Source organism: Giraffa tippelskirchi, chromosome 13 (assembly GCF_054371585.1).
Source record: "Giraffa tippelskirchi isolate mGirTip1 chromosome 13, T2T-mGirTip1v1.2.pri, whole genome shotgun sequence".
NCBI classification, from domain to species: Eukaryota; Metazoa; Chordata; class Mammalia; order Artiodactyla; family Giraffidae; genus Giraffa; species Giraffa tippelskirchi.
The window spans coordinates 28322741-28346570 of record NC_137287.1 but is presented as its reverse complement, the minus strand read 5'-3'; the positions used below and the strand labels follow the sequence as shown (position 1 = coordinate 28346570).

Genomic DNA, 23830 nt, shown 5'->3' with positions numbered 1-23830 from the left:
TACAAGTGCTGACCTCAGCCTCACACAGGTCATAACTGGGTGACATGCCATCCAGTCTTCACTAGGACTTGATCCTCTTAACTTCTCACTCCTCCCTTCTATCTCTGCTGAACCTTCAAAGCTGTCGTCATTTCATTCTCCCTTACATTCCATAACTCAGAATTTAAGGAAGTCTGCTTTGAAGAAATACAACCTAAGGAAGGCTCTTGGTTGTAAATCTTCAGCCAGTTGTCTGTATTTGTATGTTTATAAAGTAACTCTCAGGCTTAGAAGTAGAGAAAGGATTTGGATGACTTTCTTAAATCTGATAAAGTATATCCTGTCCTCTCTTGATTGTCCCTACGAAGGATTTGGACAGAAGGAGACAAAGGGCCCCAGTCTCTGAGATGCAGTCAGAATACTGCCATTGGGTGGTGCCACTGTCCCGTGAGGACTCACCTGGAAGAGCAAGGAAACCCCTTCTCCCACCAGTTGCTCTGCCCCACAGGAAGTTCTCTCCCCTCAGCTTAAGCAGATGTTAGTCAGCAAAGTGTTAATGGTACAGTTGTGGTCCTGACAAACCTGGCCACATCTTCAGAGAGGATAAAGCAAACACAGGAGGGAAGTGCCATCCGTGCCAGTTCTGGCTGCATTCTAGGATGGAAGGGCATGATAGGCACAGATTACAAACCCAGTGAATTATGCTGTTCAGCCCTGTTTCAGTGTTCAGTTATGCTACAATACTTAGTTCTTCAAATCACTGATATTCTTTCAAAATCTTATTATCTTGGAAATAGCAGAAAAATGTATCCTCATGAACAGTCACTTCTATAATCTCTTTTTATATGCAGTGGATACAATGTCCATGGATTTAAACAGTGGTAAAAATGAATGACTTTTCAGATATGTTGCCTGATTTCATAGACAGCACTGTAACTATCCTTGTTTACAAAAAATGTTTTAAATTATCAGGGTTATCTACTTGGGCTTAATAATTATGAAATCATTGGGATTTGCCATTTAGTAATCATCTAAAATGTCATATTTTATTGTATTTATAATGTTAAAAAGGAGAAAATTAGGGATCGTATATGCATCTCACTGAAAATATGGCATCTTGAGGGAAAAAAACTGGACTGAAATTTTTCCTCCCTAAATGGATCCAACATGACTAATTACGTCTCCACAAGTGTCATGATACTGTGCTCAGACTGTGCGAAAGAAGCCCCAGAGTGCTCGCATTTGATTCAGTGAATGGCCCGATGCATACCTGTTCCAAAGCACCAGGAGGTGGAAGACAAAAAGACAAGCATCCTCCTCAATCCTGGGGCCCAGAATGCTGCAGAAGTACACACAGTCTTTAGCGGTCTCCTTGCGTTCTGCTGCTAATTACTTTACTCATTACTTTTGAATGTGTTTTACGTTGGTGGAACATTAACATCCTCAGGTTTTTCCTTACTGAAACACAGCATTATCACACTGATGGTCTTTTTCGTCAGCAGTTTTATAAGCGTATGTTGACTCTGCCAAGTTTTTGTGTAGGTCCCTTGAGCCATGTTTGTTTCTGTTCTGATTCCCTGAAGCCTCTCTTGGATTGTTCCTAGTCTCAAGCCATACAGCTTTTCTCACGCTTATTAAATATCTATGCTTGGGGTAGTGGGAAAATAGACTTGATTTATGGAACTTTCTTTCATACTAAAACAACTCTTTTGTGTATAGACACAAACACTGTGGAAGCAGATTTATCGTAGCCAAAGTGAATTAAGTCACTTATCATTTGAAGTTAAATGCCACTTGTGACAATGAGCCAAGTGCCACATGTTGATGCTGTAGCACATTTAGTAAAGAACAGGGCAGACGTATTGGAAAGCAGTCCACGTGACAACTGTGGGCTCTTCTTACCAGACGGGAAAGCAAGTCTCCTTCCTCTCACCAGCCCTGATTCAATCGGAAAGACATTAAGTGGGGCTGAGCAAGGCAGCTGCCCTGTGGGTTGGGGGGCAGAGGTCCAGTGCAGGGCTTCAGAGCCTTTGGGTGGGGAGACATACCTGCCTAGGGTTTGGCCACAGCTGTGAGAGTAATGGGGTGAACGGGGTATCTATGAGTGGGGTGGCAGAGACCCCTGGGACAAGATTCTCACTATAGGAGGAGGACTCTGCAAATATAGAAAAGGAAGAAACTGAGCATGACCCGGTGGGGCTGGATTGGAAGCAGAGGCACTGGGGTGAACACACGGTTTTCAGTATATATATATATATATATATATATATACATACAGATGTGCATACTTAAATATAGGTCTATATTTACATCAGTTAATAGACACATAAATACATTTGTGCTTACACACACAGATACACATAGACTCAGACATATATCCCACGTCTGACTCAGAAAAGGCCTGGGAATAGTGACCCCCAAATAGCATTGAGCACACCCAGAATTCACACCTTGGTTTCTCAACAGAGCAGGAAAAGTAAAAGGTGAGCTTGGAACATCTTAATGCCAAAAAGTAAGAAAGTGCTCAAAGAATGATGAGATCAGAGCAGTAAGAAACTGAAGCCAGTTCAAGGGGATTCCCGTGAGCCAAATCTGAAATTATTTGAGCTTCAAAATAAGTAATGATCAGAACAGTTTATAACACATTGAATGAAATTTGAGTTACCAAGTCCTTACTGTTATAAATAGATAACATAAACTGAATTTTTGAAGAGAATTTTTTCTTACAGTAGGATGTACCACTAATAAATGTAGAAGGAATGATAGAATTTTCAGAACCATCATTTGGTAGTCATTCTAGTAATAAATAACTCAGCCCCATGAAATAATTAATTACCAAGAGAAAAATTAATTTTGCAGCAAAGAATTTTGCTAGTGCCATTTTAACAAATCAGTCAAGATAAACACCGTAAGCTATGGGAGAAACTGAGTTTGTCCCCTACCACCTAATGGGGTGGAAAGAACACACTGCTGCTATGGTATTCCTGCCAAAAATACTCCTGCTATGACTTGTATCTAATCTTGAAGATGCATCAAAAGAACTAAGACTGAGAGTAACTGTATCAAGTAACCACCCTGTAATCTTCAAAAGTCAAGGAAAGAAACCTCAAGAAAGACTGAAGAACTGTTGAAGATGGAAGAAAACTAGAGAGACCCAAACTGTGCCATATGTGATCCTGGTTTGGGTGTCTGGGTCCTTCTGCTATAAAGGATGTCCTGACAACTGGCAGAATGTGAACGGAGTCTGTAGGTGGCAGTGATACATCGGCATTAATTTCCTGATATTGATGGTCATATTGTGGTTCTGTTGGAGAATTAGCCTTGTTTGTAGGAATTACAAACCAGAGCACGTAGGGTAAAGAGGTATTGTGTCAGAGCCTCCTCGCAGATGGTTCATGGAAATAGGGCTCTTTGAATGTGAAATTATTTCAGATTTTTTAAAATAGCAAAATGTCCTTTCAGGCCTATTCACCACTAGAGAAATTATTATTCCCTTTCAAAACTACAGAGGCAAGACTTTTAATACAAATCTACAGCCAGAAAATGTTTCCTTATTTTGAGATCTTTTATGTTTATCAGATAAAAAATAATAAGCTTGCAGAGGATCCTTAAGAGAAGACTGTTTTCCGTTTTAACACACTATATACACACACAAACATGGCCAATAAAGGGTTTTTAAATGGCTGATGGAGCTTTGAATCTACTCAGGCTTCTAAACCTGGGGCCAAAAAACAGATGAGTACAATTTTAAAAGTAGCATCCCTGAAAAATAGAGTGTTGGGGTTTATTGTTTTTGTTGTTCCTTTTGCAAAGCAATTAAGAATGTGGACCCTGCAAAGCTGTGTGTTTGGAACCGTGGCCACCACTTACAAGATATGTGACTCTTGCAAAATATTTGATTTTTCTAGGCCTCAGTTTTCACATCTGTAAACTAGGATGGATATACATGCATGCACGTTCAGTCATGTCTGACCCTTTGCGACCCCATGGACTGTAGTCCACCAGGCTTCTCTGTCCTTGGGATTCTCCAGGCAAGAATACTGGAGTGGGTTGCCATTTCCTTTTCCAGGGGATCTTCCTGACCCGGGGCTTGAATTTGTGTCTCCTCCATTGGCAGGCAGGTTCTTTACCACTGCTGCTGCTGCTAAGTCGCTTCAGTCGTGTCCGACTCTGTGCAACCCCATAGACGGCAGCCCACCAGGCTCCCTTGTCCCTGGGATTCTCCAGGCAAGAACAGTGGAGTGGGTTGCCATTCCCTTATCCAAGTCTTTACCACTGAGCCACCTGGAAAGTCTGTAAATTAGGATACCAACATTGAAATCACAGGTCTGTCAACAGAATGAATGAGATAATATATGACGAGCGCTTAGACTGTGGCTCATTGTAAGCACTAAACAAAGTTGGCTGCTGTTGTTATTTCAGGAGACGTTAAATTGATTCATCAAAGCACTCTAGTATGATTACGTTGCCTTCCTTCTCCCTCACCAGGAGTAGGATTACTCGAAGGCAATAACCAGTAATGGTCTCTGCTGTTAAACCTCTCCCAAGATCCAACTAAAGCCTAGAAACAGAGCATGTTTTAGAAGACAGCAGGCACTGCAGTGCCAGTGTTGGTTGAATTTCAGATTTGCTGCTTACAAGCTTACAAGACTTTGGTCTTTCTTGGTGTATAAAATCTCTAGAATGTACAAATAATCATAGTGATCACAAAGGACTATTGGGGGTTAAATGAGATAATCTTTGCAAAGCCTTCTTTGGACTGGCCCAAAGAATGTCTGCAAAAAAATGTGTGTTTTTTGTTTTTTTTTCTTACTTCTTTAAAGGTGTAGGAACAGTTAATTTAGAAGAATGGAGGCCTTAGCATCAGAAATAGTAGCAGAGCATTTGAGGGCATTTTTGAGAAGTGTGTTAAGTTCATGCCTGTTTGTTCCTGCAGGGGTTTAGACTACCAGCAATGGGCTTAAATTGCCTCAGAAGGAATTTCAGTTGACAAGAAGCATGCCATGTGTTGTGTAATCCCATTCTCGAGAGACGCTGAAGAAGGATAGATAGCTATCTTTCTAGAACAGCACGGATTTAGGGCACGCGAGCCTTGGAACCAGGGACAAAGGAAAGAATCTTGATCCAGTCCCGATCTCTGTTAAATGAGGAAGAGAATATTGATTTTTCCAGGCTGTAAAAATGTAAGCCTTTCTTTTTGCCAGAAAGGGGTCGTGTCACATGCACAAAGTGTGTGTGTGTGGTTTCCTTTAAAGAGAAGGTGTGCTTCCTTGTGGAGAAGGCAATGGCGCCCCACTCCAGTGCTCTTGCCTGGAGAATCCCATGGATGGAGGAGCCTGGTAGGCTGCAGTCCATGGGGTCGCTAAGAGTCGGACACGATTTCACTTTCACTTTCACTTTTCACTTTCATGCATTGGAGAAGGAAATGGCAACCCACTCCAGTGTTCTTGCGTGGAGTATCCCAGGGATGGGGGAGCCTGGTGGGCTGCCATCTATGGGGTCGCGCAGAATCGGACACGACTAAAGCGACTTAGCAGCAGCAGCAGTGCTTCCTTTAAAGAGCATGTAGTTCATCTAGAAATTAGTGATTCTTGGTCACTGATCTAGGACTTCTTCAGAACTCTGAGTTTTACCAGAATAGCTCTGAATATGGTCTTCTGCTTTCATTCATACACTCAGTCATGCAACAAGTATTTGTTGAGAACTCCCTCCTACTATTCCAGGCACTCTGTTAGATGTTGATTACTTAAAAAGTGAACAAAACAAAAACAGATTGCTCATGGAAGAGGACTCAGTCTCCTACTCTTAGAATTTCTAATGGGTTTTATGGGAGCTCTTTTCATAGGAGCTGACTTCAAACCGTGAAAATGAGATTCTTTTGGCTCCAGCTCTGGATAGATAGGTGTTTGGTGTGTGTAAAAGCAGGCATTTCCACTTTGCCTGGAGTTGCCTTACCTGTAGATTTCCTTCAGGCAGCATCCCTGTGCCTAGTGGAAGCCAGTGACCCAGGGGAGAGGTGCCCATTGTTGATAGCTCATGTGAAATTAAACTTGGCTGGTCACCGGTAGAATATGTTATGAACTAGAAGCTCTCCGTGTCTGCCTTCAGTACAGGGGAGATTTTTTCTTCCCACAATCATGGCGATGTTAACTCTCTCAGCCGACTAGTGGCACAAAGGAAAACTGCCGCCTGGGTCTGCATTGGCGCAGGCAGAAAGCTGCAGTTACGGGCATCTCCCTGTGACAGGGAGCACCGGCAGTGGCTGTGCCGGGAGAGCCAGACGCGGAAAAAGCAGCCCACGAGAGCAGTTGGTGGTGACATGCTTCTGTTTTTATCCAGATATGCTAGGAGCACGTTTATTCACTGTGGTGGCTTTGCTGCGATAAGACCCTCTTCCTTCAGATGCCATAGACCACCGTTTGTTTAGCTGGAGAACTTAATGAGTAATGGATGTGCTTGGCTGGCTGATAGAAAGTATTTCCACAGCCTACGGCTGTGTTTATAGAGAGCCGGAGAGAGACCACAGGCAGCAATTTGTCTTCTTAGGTATCAGCAAAGTCTTCTCTTTTAACAACTAGGGGATTTATTTTTAACTGCTTGAGTCAGAGTTTGTCAGATGATGCGGACCATCAAACTGCAGATTGAAGTCCCGAGTGCGGGGGAGGCTGGAATGGCAAGGGAAAGGGGGCTGGCTGGGAAAAGGGGTGGGATTTCAGCATCGTGCCTCCGTGGCTCTGCCTCCCAATGTGGGAGAGAGTTTCAGGCTTCCAGCAGCAGGAGTGGATTTGCAGGTCAAGCTGGGAACGAAAGGGTAACGGCTGCCTTCAGCTGCTTAAAGATATAACTGCCCAGGGATCGGGGTATTGTGAGGAGGTGGCCGGCAGCCGGCACCCGGCGGGGACCAGAGGATTCCCAGTGCCGGCCTCTGCTGGTCGACAGATTGAGCTTTTCCTCTGCTGGATGCTGCCTGTCTCCAGGAGCCTCTCACCATGATCGATAGCTCCAAGAAGCAGCAACAGGGCTTCCCGGAGATTTTAACTGCTGGCGATTTCGAGCCACTCAAAGAAAAGGAATGCCTTGAAGGGAGCCACCAGAAAAGTCTCAAGGAAGGTCAGTCTGTCTGTGGACAGGGGCAAAACGGCCACATTTACCCTCCCGTGAGCCAGGCTGAGCATGTGTGTCTCCTTCCCACGCCTTGTGTCTGCCCTCCGTCCACTCATGTACCTTATACGCTGTAAGTTCTTTGAAATGAAAGCATAATGCTGTACTCGGTAGCTCTTGCTGAAGATTCATTAACTGATGGAACTCGAGGGATTTGGCAATAATACAGTAAGGGGACTTAAGAAGCCAGTCCTCATTTCAGTAAGATGCTTCCAGGTTCATTTTGCGTATATTTTCTCATGTTCTCCCATTTTTCTGTGCCCCTCACCCCCAGTTTAGGAGAGGCCATTTCCTTTTCGGTCTTACTCAGAACCCTGCTCCTGTTAGGTTGACAAAACACATAATTCCAGGAAAATGGTTTTGTTTTTTTTTTCCAATCAACATGTGTATGACTTATTGTTTAAAACCAGGAAAATAGGTAGGTCTTTCTTAGTTATATCTTTAAATGATTGGTTTATTTGGTTATATTGCATCCTTTTTTTTTAAGCTCATTGCGTAGTCTTGTGGGTTTTTTTTTAACAAAGCATAGAATACGCTTATGAATGCTGTCAGTAATTGTTCGCAGCCACTGCAGAGGTGCCCCCCTGATTAGGAAAACGTCCAGAGGTCTGGGCATTGCTGTCCTGAGCCCCGGCACGCCAGTGTGGCAAGGCCAGTGCCCAGGGTGCTTTACTGTTGGCAGCTGGAGACCGAGGGCCATGGAGTAAGAGACTCAGAATCTTCTGCGAATAAGTTCTTCCTGAATTTGAGATTTGAAAATCACCCCCCTCAATGCTTGTTTAATTTGAAATTTGTTTCTAGTATTCTTCAGGAGGAAAAAAACCCCATAAGAATCTCTCTTCATTTTATCTACCTTCAGCTCCTGCCATCAGCCGCCCTCTCACCTCTCCACTGGCTCTTCCTCATCTTCTAGAGACCCAAACAGTAAATGTAGTTATCTTCCCCAGCTGCAATTTGAGCTTCTTTCAAAATGATATTCCTCCTTTCTTGCTTTATACATTGAGAATATGAGAATATGATGATAGATTGTTGCGTATTTAAAAGATAATAATAAACAGTAGTTGTTTCTTATTGGAGTTGAACTTCTTTTGGGTACTGGTAGAAAAAAAACATCTAGATGGAAACAGACGACACACAATGAAGTATAAATAGCTGTTGCCAGGAACCAGACAATGGGGTTGCCTCTGCTCCTGGCTGGAAATCATCTTGTAGATTTCTCATAAAATCAATACCAGTGGAGTTTTTAGGACACATTCTAGTGTCTCACTGAGGGGAACCTATATTTTTAAAATCATTAACTTAAAAAAGGGATTATTTATGTATGGTATAAGTCAAGTTCTAGTGTTAAGCTCCTGTTAGCACCATACATTTTTAAGTTTTTATGCTACTTGAAAAACTGGGAAAGTAGAGGAAAATGGAATTGGAGAAATAAAAAGATGTCACAATAGCAGTATGATAAGGAGCACAGAGAGAAAGAATTAAAAATATAAAAACAGGGTAGGAGAATTATCAACAGGAACAACAAAACTGCCTTGAGATGTACCAATTCTTTCCCTAACCACTGTGACTATACTTTGAATTTATACAAATTTATACATGTACCACAGTATAATGTCACAGAGCAAGAGCACAGACCCTAAAGTGAGATATACTTGGGAGCAAATCCCATTTTCTAGCTCTGTGACCCTGGACAAGTTCACTGCTCTGAGCCTTAGTTTCCACCTTTGTACAATGAAGATAAACAATACCTACTTGGTAGTGTTTTTATGAGATGCCCAGTTGAATGCCAGTTTAACCATCCCTCTTACAACCCTTTGTTGCCTTTCCCTTCTACTTAAAATTTAATTTTTAAAATCCTGTATATATTGACAAAGTAGAGAAGTATTTATATCTATTGTTGTTCAGTCGCCCAGTCACATCCAACTCTTGGCAACCCAGTGGACTGCAGCACACCAGTCTGTTACTTTCATGTAAATTCATTGGTATAAAGAGGTATATGGGAAGAGAACTTTCATGTTTTTAAACACTCCACAGCAATGATTGGATGATAAAATGAATCTGTCTCACTACAGCTGCACTGACTAGGCTTTGCTTTCTGTCTTAACAGACTGTACTTCTGCTTATTTTTTGCTAGAGATAGGGCAGAGGGCAAAAAAACAAAAAAAATTAGATATCACAAGTGATCTGTTACCTCAAAGGTAGTGATACTGAAAGAGGATTAGACCTGAATTTAAGTAGAACAGAAAAAACTAGGAGGAATTATGCAGAAAGCTTCTGTTTACCTGGCTTTGTATGAAAATGGCTAGGTTCCTATGCAGGCTTGAACCCCTGGAATTTAATGTGTCACAGTCACTGTCTGCAGATGAACACCACCAGCCAGCTTGTCAGACTCAGGCGACAGGCCACTGCTGAGTTTTGTCTGTTTCTAGGTCCTGGGTAATGCATCAGTTTTATGAATCCGTGAAAGTTGACTGATGTGGCAGCAGTGTTCAAACACTAAAATGCCCTGGAGGCTAATTAGGTCCAATGCCCTCTTGTCAAAAGACAAATTTCTGACCATCAGTCATGTCTATGGTTTATGCCTCATGTTGAGGGATACTAATTTGAAATAGTTATTATCTTTCACATGAACCAGTTTGGTGTTCATGTTCATTTTTGGCAAAGTTGGATTTTGTATTTGTTTGAAAGAACAACCTCTGGGATTTTTTTAAATGCCTGAATAAAAAGTTTTCAGGTAAGGAAGGAAGGATAGATTTTGATCCATTCAATTCTAATCATCTAACCACAGCTGGGTGACGGTGTCTGCTGCAAGGGGTGGGCAGTCTGCTCTGCTTCTCAAGCAGTTGCTCTAGTTCTTACTTATTTGGGGACATATTAGAATTCTTGTTGTTGACAGTGCTAATTAGCTGAAATTATTATAGGGGGAAAGCAGGTAGTCATGGGTTTCAAAATTTATGTGACACATTAACAAGAAAATTTAGTAATACCTGTTGAAACTTTATGAGAAAAATGTTCCAAGTGTCAACTGCCTGCAAATAGTTGTCACCACATATAAGAGAATTGTTTGGATTATAAAGCACATCTCCTCACAGTTTTGTTAATGCTTACATAAACTTTTTTGGTAAATACCTACCTATGAGTATAGTTGGAGAATCTAATTATTTTCTGCTGTAGTTAAGAAATAGCAATAAATGTCATAAATTCTGATCAGATTCAAAATAGGACATTTTCCTTAGACTAGTTTCTTTTCTCAAAGCAGCAGTAAGGAATATCAACTTTTGATTTATCCATGAAAGGTTCAGAACATTTTCTAATAGTGCTCAACGTAGATGAGATTTAATTTAATTTCTGGTTCTAACAGCTGAAGGATGTTACAAATCACTGACTTGACAACTTACAAATTAATAATCACAAAACTTGAGGGAAAGTCAAATAAATTGAGATGATTTAATTCAGATAAGTGGCTTAATATCAAGCATTATCGAGATAATGAATCATAACGCCAGTGCTACCAACTAGTGATATCCCATATTTATCAAAGACAAATGGTATTAAATTAATTGAGAGAGGAAAAATTGATGTTCAATATACAGAGCTTTCTAATGGTGAAAATAACCAAAAAAAGAAAACTGGCTTGTATATTAATTACTTTGACTAAACTACATGCTCTGACAAACAGCCCCCAAACTCAATGTTTTAACTAATGAAAGTGCATTTTTTGCTTAAAACCTAGTCCCAGATGGGTTAGGCAGCTCTCCGAGTCAGTGGTCCTCTAAGAAGTGACTCAGGAATCTGGACTGCTTTCATTGTGTGGCTCAACTGTGGATGTTGAGGGGAGGAGTTATAGATTTAGGGAACTACATTCCCAATTCTGTCACAGACTGGGAATAGCAGTTGGGATAAAGTATGTGAAAATTTGTCGAAGATTGTGTCGTAGAAAGTGAAGTGGATTAACGTGGTGCACTGGGACATGGCTATAGGAGATCTGTGTATGGGGAAAAAAAAGCACATTTGAGATGTTCTGAGTAGTTCAGCCTAGGAAAGACAGATTAAATAAATACCTTTATCAAAGCACCGGAACTTTTCTGAGTGACAGGAGCTATACATACCGTACCTGCACTGTACATTATTAGCCTCATTTAAATTTAAAATCATTAAAAAGGAAGTAAAATCATTATCCACATTTCAACTGCTAAGTTGCCACATGTGGTTAAGAACCATGCAGCTTATAAACCATTTCCATCACCGCTGGAAATTCTGTTGGGAAACTGCTCATCCCAGCTTTGCAGGTCCAGAGTGTCTTAAAACCCAATCCCTGTGCCATTTCCTAAAGAAAGTCACCTGAACCTGTCACGTAAAATTAATTTCTTCTCTATCATATCCTCCCAGTGACTTGCTTTGCATCTGTTTATGGCATGTCACCTTTTGCTACTGTGTCCTCACTGTTAGACCATACTGTTTCTTAGAGATAGTGTCATTGTTTGAATAATTTTTATACCTCACCTCCAGTGTCCTGCCTCTCATAGATATACTACTATTATGCATTAAGTATTTGAAGAATATTATATCCCTCCCTGCCTTCTTAAACCTGGAGAATCCCAGGGACGGGGGAGCCTGGTGGGCTGCTGTCTATGGGGTCGCACAGAGTCGGACACAACTGAAGCGACTTAGCAGCAGCAGCAGCAGCCTTCTTAAACAATGTAAGCGTTTGAATTATTACCTTCACATATAATTTAAAATTCAGTTATAAATTAAAGGCTACCCCAGAACATAGGCATTGGGGCCTTAAGTCATTGGTGTAGTGTAGAAAACCATTTGCCTACACAGAGAATGATCTCTGGATCATTGCTAGATTCATCGAATTGTTATTTATTATTTGATCTTTGTCATCTGCCACATTCTGCCTTTTCTGATTCGCTGCTTGTAATCTTGAAAAGTAAGCAACAAATAAAAGGTAACAGTGGAATCCTGATTCTGTTGTTAATGCAACTAAAATTTATTGTCGTACTAGGAGAAGCAGACAAATAGGAAGTGAAATAGAGAATGCTAGCTAGCCTTCTTCTAGAAATTAAGCACATGAACTTTGCAACATCTATTTTTGCTTCTTGGGGAATTTCTTCTTTCTTCATGTCCTGCCAGTGTTCTACATAATTTAAAAGTGTTGTACAACTGAGAGATCACTAAATTAATTTGTTTAAATAAATTTGAAGTGTAAGATATGGTTCTTAAATTCAAATAACATACAGGTATGGAGGGAAAAAGTAAGATGCCTCTTCCCAGATGTAATTCAGTGTCTTTTAAAAATGGGTATATGCTACCTGTGAGATGAAATGATATAATTTAACATTTTATTGGAAATCATTTTATTTAGCAGAAATTTGAGTGCTTTTTCACAGCATCATGCCCGCAGTTATAAACCTCTATAAGCTATGGCATTCAAGGAGCTCAGAGCCTGGAAGGCAGGAAACTGAGTGATAACACAGAAGTTAAAATACACACACACACACACACGTAAAAGAGAGAGCAGAAGAAACCTCTGTGTGCTTAGGTCTGAATGAGTGAGGATGGAAGACTCCGAGTGCCAGGCGTCTCTCTTGGCCTCTGGGCCTCACTCATCAACATTCCCGAGGCTCATTTCCGCCAAGATCTCCTGACTCAGTCAGCAGCGCCTCTGTCCTTCCATCGGCTTACTGCGGGAACCTGAATGGGAGCGATCCCCGACACCTTCCTTGACCTCCTCCTCACAGCCTGTCACATCTAGTTGCTGAATCTGTCAGTCCTACCTCAAAAATACTTCGTTTGTCAACAGCTGTGTTTCACCGCAGCCCCCACCCTTGTCCAGGCCCCTTTTCTCAAACAGAATCTTAACAGGAATCTTGCCTCAAGTAGAGAGAGCGCCGCCCACACTCGGGTCCCTTCAGCAAGTGGAGCCCTGCCTCTGTCTTCCTTCTCCCTCCTCCACAGCTGTTCTCTCCCAGAAGGCCTCTCCCACTGCACCCCACCTCATCCCCACACCATTGGCCTGAACAACTGCAGCTCATCCTTTGACCTGCATCATCATGTGCAGTTGCTGTGACATTAGGATCACACACAACTTGTGACAGTTCTCTGTTCTCCTTCTGTTTTTGTGGGCAAATTGGCATGTGTGTGTGTGAGTGTGTGTGTGTGTGTGTGTGTGTGTAGGCAGGTAGGTATACCTGTGAACAGCGTGGAAGTTAGGAATGGCAACCCCCGCCGCCGCTGCATGCAGTCAAAAATGAGAGTACTGCTATCTCTGCCTCAGAAACAATGGAGTTGATAAATGAGTCAACCAAGGGCAGGAACTGAAACAGTTTAGGCAGAGACAGGACTCAACCCCTGATTCTTTTGATTCCACATATCGTGATCTCTGATTGAACATATACACTTCCCCCTCCACCACAGTTAACTAAAGATCTGTAAAATGAAAATACAAGTACTATATTTATTGAAAAAAAATCACACATAAATGGACCTATACAGTTCAAACCCATGTTGTCCAAGTGTTGTTCAGCTGTGTGTGATGTTTGGGTGTGTCCCATTCCTGAATCCACAAAATGGGAATAAAAACCAAGATATTGAGCCAGGATCAAGAGAGTAGCGTGTGCTTACTGTTCTGGGGAAAACTGGAGGTAAATAGTATCCTCCTGTTTTCCTGTTTTGTTATTAATTGTCTTTTTATTCAGAGAGGCTGCCTAAGGAGTTTACAGTAAGACATTTCAGAGTCTTTTGTACAGCGTGCATTTCCCGTTTCAGAGGGATTAGGAAAGAGCTCTCAGCTGTCAGCACCTTTGCCTAGAGCTGCACACTGAGAGTCTAATGTAGCAGGGAAACAGAGAATCTTCAATTACCCCCAACATAAGAAAAATAAACATTATTTTCTTTTGGAACCATGGAGGGTTAACAATCTTATCTAGGCATATAGTGGGTGCAGAACGAGCATGGTCCTACAGGTTAAAAATTGTCTGGAAAATCAGGTTTTTTTAAGCCTCTGTACAGTGCTGGTGACAACCAGTTAAGCAGATGATTTTACTCTGGAAGTGCCTGTTGTTTGTGGTATACTTCCATTTTCCCACTGTGTCCTTTATTTGCACTTTTTAACCAAGCAAGATTTCTTTAAATGCACATAGGTACATGTAATATCTTTCTGTATGTCTGCCACAGGCTAATATTGTCCCTGCCATTCTGTACCAGGTCCCCTGCCTTGACATCCCGTTGTCATAGCATGAGAAGCATACTTTAAATTCATTCCAACTTTTGACAAAAAGGAGAGGGGAATTTGTGTGAAGGTATGATCAGTTTAAAGAAACATGCCCCATTTTTAGCAGCCTGTTTCCATGGAAACAGAAGCAGCAGCCAACCACAGAGTTATCAAAGTGCCTGTAAATTTCCAAGGCTGAGTGTTGAAAACATTGTCTTCCTGACCTCATGCTGCAGATTAATGCGGGAAACCTACAGTGCGTCAGGCTGGACTGCTTGCATTTTTAGTTTTTACTTCATTTTTGCTCTTTCATTTCTAATAGAGAGTAAATGCTGTATTCTTGACTGTGACCTCCCTACCAGCAAGGGATAGTAGTTTAGAATTCCACATGTTTCTACCACCTGCCTCTTCTCCTGCACCCCTCAGCCCCAGTGGACTTCATAAGGATGCAGCAGACTTTCTGGATAAAAGGCAGTATTTCTCTCCGAGGCAGTCTAAGGCTAACTTTCTTTTTTATTTATTTGTTTGTTCTGGCTGCACTAGGTCTTCATTGCTCTGCCTGGGCTTTCTTTAGTTGCATTCGAGCGAAGGCTACTCTCTAGTTGCAATGTGCAGGCTTCTTATTGCAGTGGCTTCTCTTGCAGAGCATGGGCTCCAGGGAGCACAGGCTTCAGTAGTTGCAGCACACTGGTTCAGTATTCGTGGCTCGTTCTCTGGAGCCCAGGCTCAATAGTTGTGGCACAGGGCTTAGTTGCCCCAAGGCATGTGGGATCTTCCTGGGCCAGGGATCAAACCCATGTCCTCTTCATTGGCAATCAGATTTTTAACACTGGACCACCAGAGAAATCCTAAGGTTAACTTTCAAACACTTACTTGCATGTTGTTGTTTTTTTAAATTAACAATGTTGTCTCTCCTTTTTCTAAGTGGAAAATAATCATAAAAATTCCTGATCAAAATGCTGTTTGTACTTGGTAGTATCAGAGGTTTAGATTTATGTGTATACTGTCACTCTGATTTTGCTTCAGACAGGAAGTGGTGGTGGGAGTTTGCTTAATAAGTGCAGATAGCATGACTCTTACAAAACAAACCACCATTTTATTTCTGGCCTCTTTGCATTCCTTTATTTTAAATAACTTGAAGAACTTTATTTTATAATTGGCAAATTAGACCCATGAAAATACAACAAAAGGTCTGTAATCTTTGGTTGCTTCTTTTTACCATCTATGAGAGTACTTAAGTGCTTTTTGTTGTTACTGTTCAGCTGCTAAGTTGTGTCTGACTCGCTGCGACCCCATGAACTACAGCACGCCAGGCTTCCCTGTCCTTCACTGTCTCCCTGAGTTTGAGTCAGTGATGCCATCCAACCATCTCATCCTCTGTCACCCGTTTCTCCTTCTGCCCTCAATCTTTCCCAGCATCAGGGTCTCTTCCAGTGAGTCAACTTTTAGCATCAGGTGCCCAAAGTATTGGAGCTTCATCTTCAGTACCAGCCCTTCAGTGAATATTCAAAGTTGGTTTCCTTTAGGATTGACTTTTACACTTCTCTAATACAAGCTGAATTTCACATTAATTGTAAATGGAGGTGAAATTACTGTCTACCAGTTTTCCATGCTCTTCTTTACTCCTTTGCCCTTAGCCTTCCCTTTTTTAGTCTTCTTTCACCTTCAAAACAATATAATTAGGTTTCACCAACATCAATTCCAAAATGTCTGAAGCCTCAAATTCATACAACTGAGCAAGACAAGTGCTGGTTCTGTCCCATGATACTTACTTGCCACATACAAAATCCTCTTGGTATTTATTCTTTAATTTCGCTAGAATTCTCTTTCCTTAGAAAATAGTAACTCAGTTATATGCTATAAGTACACCATGCAACATTAAGTAAAACACATTTATTAAAGTTTCTATATGGCAAGCATTGTAAAAGGTGCTAGAATATAAGGACAAGGTCTAGAAGGGGAATTAGAGGCCCCACCCAAAACAACAAAACCTAGAATTTGGTGTGGCAGGGAATGCAATGTAATATATAGCTGTTATTATAGTCATCAAATCATTAGAAGACGAAGTCACCATTGGTGGTTAATGGAATTATGATGGTGAGGGGGGCTAGCCAGCCATGGGTGGAAATTTAAAAATTTGATTATCGAGTAATTGGTTTCTTAAGGTCTGTTGTTCTGCCAACTGTTCCATTTTTTCTGTTGAGATAAAACTCACATGACATAAAAGTAACCACTTGAAAGTGAACGATTTCAGGGGCATTTAATGTATTCACAGGATTGTGCAAGTACACCTCTATCTAGTTCCAGAATGTTTTCATTAGTCCAAGGGAAGACCTCATGGTCATGAAGCAGTTACTTACCCCCAGTTTCAGGCAGCCACCAGAGTAGCTGTCTCTTTGTATGTACTAGTTCTAGATATTTCACGTCTATGGAATCATATAATAGTCGACCTGTTGCCATCTGGCTTCTTAGTGTAATATTTTTTTAATTCATCCATGTTGTCACACATACAGTGCTTCACTTCTTTTACAGCTGAATAATATTCCACTGTATGGATAGACTAGAATTTGCTCATCCGTTCATGTGTTGATGGCATCAGGACTGTACCCACCTTCTGGCTATTGTGACTAGTGCTGCTCTGAACATGAGTGTGTATGTGTGTGTTTGAGAACCCATTTTCAGTTCACCTAGAAGTGGAATTGCTGGGCTGCAACTGTTCTTAACTTAAAAATTTTATGTGATGAGCTTGAGAAAGAACTCCCAAATGTTCTAATTTTGTATCTTGTGGTCTTTTTCTCTGATAAAAAATGATATAGTTCAGAGCCATTGAGTGATTTGCTTGTTTCTGGACTGACTTCTCTCCCCTAAGCTGTTACATTATGAGTTGGAGCATTTTAGGGGAAAATAACCATGTTTTTCTTTTCCAACTTGTTCTTCACAGTCTGCAATGAGTATTTCAGACCTTCTTCACTGGCCTCAAACTCACTTTTCCTTCATATGCATCTCATTTTGAACAGATGATCTTTCCTCCTTCTTCTCTGAGAGATTAAAAGCCATCATGTGAAAATTCGCTGGACATCCCAGACCAAATTTATAAACCCACCTGCAGCCACACGCAGTTCTCTGTGCCCTCCTGTCATGATGCAGGAAGTGATGTTCTTGTTTCCCCTGAATCCCGCCCCCCTTCAGGGAACCTGCTGCCTCTTACTCTCTCCTTTATTCTCATTCATATTCATTCATTTCTGTTCTCTCCCTCCCCAACCCCACCCCCTTTCCCTCTTGGTCTTTATCACTTATAAACCTGTTCAGGTATGTTCCAACCTTAAGTTCCACACCCCTGAAGCCTTCACCTCCCTCCTGCCTTGCTGCTCAACATCTTGAAAGCATTTCCTCCATTACTGTCATTCTCATACTTCCTAACCCCTTGGAGCCCCATTTCCATCCATCACTCCACAGAGCAGCTCCTCCATGTGTTGCAACAGCAGCATTGGGCCCAGCTGGTCATGATCCCCTTCTGGAAACACTTTTACACACACTCTCCAGGCTCCTCCTCCTCCTTGGGCATCTTCTGCTTGTTTCCTTTTTTGGACTTTCACCCCCTATCTGACCTATAAAAGTGGGCTTTAAGTTGGATTTCCTAGGAGCTTGCTCCTGGGTTTGCTTCTTGCTTCCTCTTTCTATATTCTCTACCTTGGCAAACTCCCATGGCTTCAAATGCTACATAAGTGACAACTTCCAAATTTTAGTCTCCTGCCGAGACCTACCTTCTGAAATCTGGAACCGTGGAACAAATTGTCACTTTGCTATCTCCACTTCTAATTCAGGCATATCTAAGACTGAGCTCCCTAAATGGCCATCATGTGTTCTTTATCTCAGTTAATGGTCTATCCAGGTTCTTAAGCCAGAATCCCAGGCATCATCTTTATCTTTTCTCCTTCAAACACAACATCCAGTCCTTTACCACATAGTGTTGATTTTGTTCTAAATATGTATCAAATCTCTCTATTACATATCTCAGCTATGTTGGAGTTGAAGAAAAAAAAAAATGAGAAGCCTTGTGCTTACTAGGTTTCTATCCTGGAATACGAGAAAAGGTCTACCAAATTTATAAATCAATGTATGGTTTACAAGAGAGAACTTAACCAGTCCTTCTGACACCCACTGTGAGTATCTCTGCACTCGGTCAAAAGCCAGCTCCATCACCCTCACTGATTCTTTTGATCATTCTTGTTCCCTTACTGCTCACTAGGTATATCAAATTTTACTATTACTTTAGCATGATATTGTTGGTAGTTGTGGCTAAGAGTAAGTGATCTTTGTTTCTGGATTTAAAATTACTTTACAGCCTGATGATGTATATTGTGGGGAAGGGATGAACAGAAAGGTCCTCTCTTATCTTGTAAATGGGGAAATAGATTGGTGCAACCATTTGGATTGCAGAGTGACTCTATCAAAATTTCAGATGTTGTGTGTATTTGTATTTAAGTGTTTATACACAAGCACAAACATATAGGATGCCACAAAATGAAGATAATCATTGCAGCACTGTTAATAACAAGAATAGCAGGAAATCTGGGAACTTAAGTGTATACGATTGATACATCCATATGTTAGCTATAGCCAGTAAGAAGAATGACCTAGATTCCATGTTTTTTTTTTTAAGTAAATCAACTATATGAATGGCATGATCCCATTCCATGTATTTCCTTTGCATAGTCTATATTTAACATTGCCAGAATATTCACAAAGCATTCTCTAGAACCATAGAAATTTAATAGTGGTTACCTTTGTGGAGGAGGACTGGAGGTCTCTGGTGGGATGGACTGGCTTTCACTTTTTTTTTAAGTGAAGTATAGTTACTTGCAATATTGTGTTAGTTTCAGGTGTATCACAAAATGATTCATATTTTTAGATTATTTTCCATTAAAAGTTATTACAAGATGTTGAATATAGTTCGCTGTGCTATACAGTACATCTTTATTGCTTATGTGTTACAGTAGTTTGTGTCTGTTAATCTTATATATACACCACATCTTCTTAAATCAGTCATCTTGATTGTCACTTGGGTTGTTTCCATGTCTTGGCTGTTGTAAATAGTAAGCCCTGGGATCCATGGATCTTTTTGAAATAGTGTTTTCATTTTTTTCTGGCTACATATGCAGGAGTGGGATTGCTAGATCATATGGTAACTCTGTTTTTGGCTTTTTAAGGAACCTCCATACTGTTTTCCATAGCAACTGCACCAGTTTACATTCTCACAAACAGTGTGAGAATCCAACATTTATTATTTGTAAACTTTTTGATGATGGCCATTCTGATCAGTGTGAGATCATTGTGGTTTTGATTTTCATTTCTCTAATTATTAGCAGTGTTGAACCTCTTTTTCCATGTACCTCTTGGCCATCTGTATATCTTCTTTGAAGAAATGTCTATTTAGGTCTCCTGCCCATTTTCTGATTGGGTTGTTTGATTTTTTTTTATATTGAGCTACATAATCTGTTTGTATATCTTGGGTATTGTCAGGAGCATCATTTGCAAATAGTTTCTCCCAGTGCAACAGATTGGGTTTTCATTTTGTTTATGATTTCCTTTGCTGTGAAAAAGCTTTGTTTCTTTTGCCTACAGAGACTGATCTGAGAAAACACCTTTTACTTTTTTAAATGCCCTTTTTTATGTGCATGTGTCACTTTTATTTTAATAGAAATATTCTTATAAAACATGAGTTTTTAAATAGAGGAATAATGGCAAAAACTATTACAATATTGTAAAGTAATTAGCCCCCAACTTAAAAGAAAATAAATAAATAAAATAAAAAAATAAAAAAAAATTTTAAAAAACCCCAAATATAAAATAAATAAATAAATAAATAGATAGATAGAGGAATTAGTGGTACATATATTGATACATTTCTAAGTCCCAGGTTTAGAAGGAAAGCATTCATGATGTGACTGCTTACTCTGCAACTACAAAATACCCATTTACAATAAAGCACTAAAAATATGGGGATCTTTACAGAATTAAATTTTTTAAATGCTGTTGATAATGAGGAGGCTCTGTATGTTTGATGGTAAGGGGTGTATGGGTACTCTCTGTACCTCCCTCTTGATTTTGTTATAAACCTGAAACTGCTGCAAGAAGGTAATGACTTTTTTTTTTTAATCCTTATGGTTTTATATTTGGAAAAAAAAGTAGTGATCTTCACCAGTGATCTAAAGTAGTAGTAGTAACAGTAATAACCACCACCACCTTTTTAAACATTTACTTTTGAGGAATAGGAAATGTAGTTCATCAGTCTTTTGCTCTTTTGATATAAATTTTTTTCAAGATGTCATTTGCCCCTTACAAGATTGAACAAATGCCGTTGTAAACTTGACTGCTGAAATGCTGCTTGATAGAACACTGAAACCAAGATTGAATGGAGCTCCCAGATGTAACTGTTCTAAGGTCTTACTTGGTTTACTCCTGCTCAGTCGCTCAGTCACATCTGACTCTGCAACCTCATGGACTGTAGCCCACCAGGCTCCTCTGTCCATGGGATTTCCCAGGCAAGAATACTGGAGAGGGTTGCCATTTCCTCCTCCAGGGTCTTACTTGTTGCTGCTGCTGCTAAGTCGCTTCAGTCGTGTCCGACTCTGTGCGACCCCAAAGATGGCAGCCTACCAGGCTCCCCTGTCCCTGGGATTCTCCAGGCAAGAACACTGGAGTGGGTTGCCATTTCCTTCTCCGAAGGTCTTACTTAGGGGCCAGTTAATCCCTCCTGTATCTAAGTTCAAAAGATAATATGAAGATGTTGGTTTTTCTAAATTGTTTTGTTATTCTAGGACCTGGCCCCTAAATACATTTAACAATGCATAATAAATTTTTGCCAAAGTCCAACTACTTCATTCTCTTAACTACTCAAACATCTTAAAAAATAATTTTAAAAAACTGGAACCAGGGTCTGTTTTTTACCTAATAAAAACTAGTGTTTTTTACCTAATATCATCTTCAGAGTTAATATATCGTCAATACTAGAGTATTCTTTAGTTTCCCATCTTTGCTTTTGCCATTGGTTTACCCAGCCTTCATTTGACTGGCTCAGGGTTTGCCTGTGTTTTTTCTCCCCTCCTAATTCTGCAGTTTATTCTGTCCTGTGTCTTGTAATTAAATAACATACATCAGATCGTCTCTCTGCCTTGCAGACGACCACTCATCTCCCCCCACACCCCCCGTCATACCCCATAATTGAAACTAGCTGTTCATAAAGAATTTCTGAGACCATGGCTGCCTGCTCTGCTGCTTCCCAGAAAGTGTCATTTCTGCCTTGTTTTTGTAATACACAGTCCTCAGATGTCCCCTTGCAAGTCCCCTGGCCAAAAAACTGTGCTTTGTTTTGGCTCATTCAACTCATGCTAAACTGCTGTATGTTGTTTAAAATGCTGCTAATGTGGGTTTTTTTCTTTAGAGTGAAAAGGCACTTTAATTATGTCATATTATGGAAACATTTCAAACATTCTATTTATAGAAACAAAAGAGAATAGACATAATCATCTTGATTCAGAAAGCAGCTAAACATTTTGAAGGGGGTATAAATATTATATGAAAGACATTATTCTAAGGGTTTTTTTGTTTGTTTTTCTTTTACATATTGGAAACTAATCCTAAAGTCTTGTTCTAGAAGTGCTTTAATCATTTAAGATTCAGGAGAAAGGAACTTAAAGATGATACTTTTTACTAGCTAAGCTATTTCTGATGGTGAAAAAGAATGAAATTTCCTCTTTGCCATTAGATAAGCTACCTTTCGTTTTTCAGAATGGTGGTTAAAATAAAGTTTTTACTTTCCTTGTATATAAAAAAGAGCAAGTTCAAAACATTTATGTTGGGACTTTGATTGTGGTCCAGTGGTTGAGAATCCACCTTTCAACGCAGGGAATGCAGGTTCGATCCCTGGCCGAGAACTAAGATCCTACGTGCTAAGATCCTACGTGCCGTTAGGCAATCAAGCCCACCAGCCGCAACAAAGACCCAGCACAGCTAAAATACACAAGCAAAAACCACATATGTTGACACAGTATTGTTTTTTGTCTGTTGTAACAAGGAATAACACCAAGAATTTTCAAAATGACACACATTTTTCTCTTTGTTGAAATGTAGTAGGAAACCATGAATGTTAACCCTAAAAGGTAATAACCCACATCATCTTGGAAAAATTCAAAAATTAATTAGAAAATTTTTCTCTAAATGCAGCAGATATAAAGTGGTCTGTATTCATGTTTTCACATGAATTTCTTTGAAATTCATAATTTTAAAGATGATGGTTTGCATACAAATTAGTCTCCTTACTTTATGGACATGCCTTATATGGACCACATAAGGATATTCCTCCTTTTAAGAATTAAGGAAATAACTGGAAATAAGGAATAAACTTTATACACAAAAAAATCCACCATAGCATTAGTTATAGGAGTTGCAAAAATTGGAAACAACCTAAGTGATCAATAATAGGGATATATTTAATAAAGTATGCATGTCCACCCTCATTCCAAGATGCCATTTGCCTAAAAATATGTATCGTGTTTGACACATTTGTCTCACTAGTATGATGCTTTGTTTGTTTGTTTTAAACCAAACAAGGGGGCTGTTGATGTTTTCTTTACCCTTTCTATTTTACTCGTTTCTTTGAAGACTCTCTCAGGAGGAAGGAAAAATACTACTGCTGGGGACTCTCCAACAAACACGGACCACCATGTTCCAGGAGTGTCAGCCTTTGAACCAGAGATTGTTCTGACCCTTTTCTCTTCTCAGTATTCTTTTCCTGGGATTCTGCCTCTTGAATATGACCACCTTGATTTCATACAAGCATTAACTTCAGCATTCATAAAAGAATGTCAGAGTATGCAGACATTTGGGTGCTTTCAGATCCACAGGTCATCTCTCTGGTTATTTTTGTTCCTAGTGAGGTACAGTGGGAACATACTATTCTCAATAAACTGTAAGTTATCAGGGAAAAGATCTTCACGTTAGAGCATAATTGATTCAGAGAATCGCAAAACATTCAAATATGAGAAACGTGCATATATTTTTTGACTCATTAATTCTTTCTTTGCTGTAATAGAATCTTATCTCAATTGCTTCAGTTCTAAATGAGATGTCAGTGAAGTTTTGTGGTCCTATGGCCCCCAAAAGAACCAGATAAAAAATTTTTTTCAGTATTGAGTAAAGAATGACATTTATATTTAGCAATGAATACGAAAATTTATTTAAAAGCCGTTTTACAGTCAGGTCTCTTTTTGAAGTACATCTAAGAGGGGGCTCTGCTCTGCAGTCAGCACAAGCAAAAAGCAAGGCTGTGACATGAGGGCCACAGGTCCCGCAGGTCAGGCCTTAGAGTTAACCGCAAGTCGGAACCGTTATGGGCATTGCATTTGAGCCTGGTCCAAACAAACTCATCACACACTTGCTTTAAAAAAAACAAAAACAAAAACTGTCTTC

At 40.2% G+C, this 23830-nt stretch overlaps 1 protein-coding gene across 50 annotated transcripts in view; it reads left to right on the top strand.

Moving 5' to 3' along the window:
- The window catches only part of MRTFB (myocardin related transcription factor B), a 227198-nt gene that overhangs the window by 142761 nt on the left and 60607 nt on the right, over positions 1-23830 (top strand). For 5 of the 50 annotated variants that reach the window (XR_014072957.1, XM_081556393.1, XM_081556381.1 and 2 more), the window contains exon 1: positions 6677-7089. The exons of the other annotated variants lie outside the window; for them this stretch is intronic. Coding sequence is in view for 4 of the 5 variants with exons in the window: in XM_081556393.1 (XP_081412519.1) it covers positions 6969-7089 (121 nt within the window). In the remaining variant the exon portion in view is untranslated. Of the gene's footprint in view, positions 1-6676; positions 7090-23830 lie in introns of those variants that run through there. 50 annotated transcript variants of the gene reach the window in all.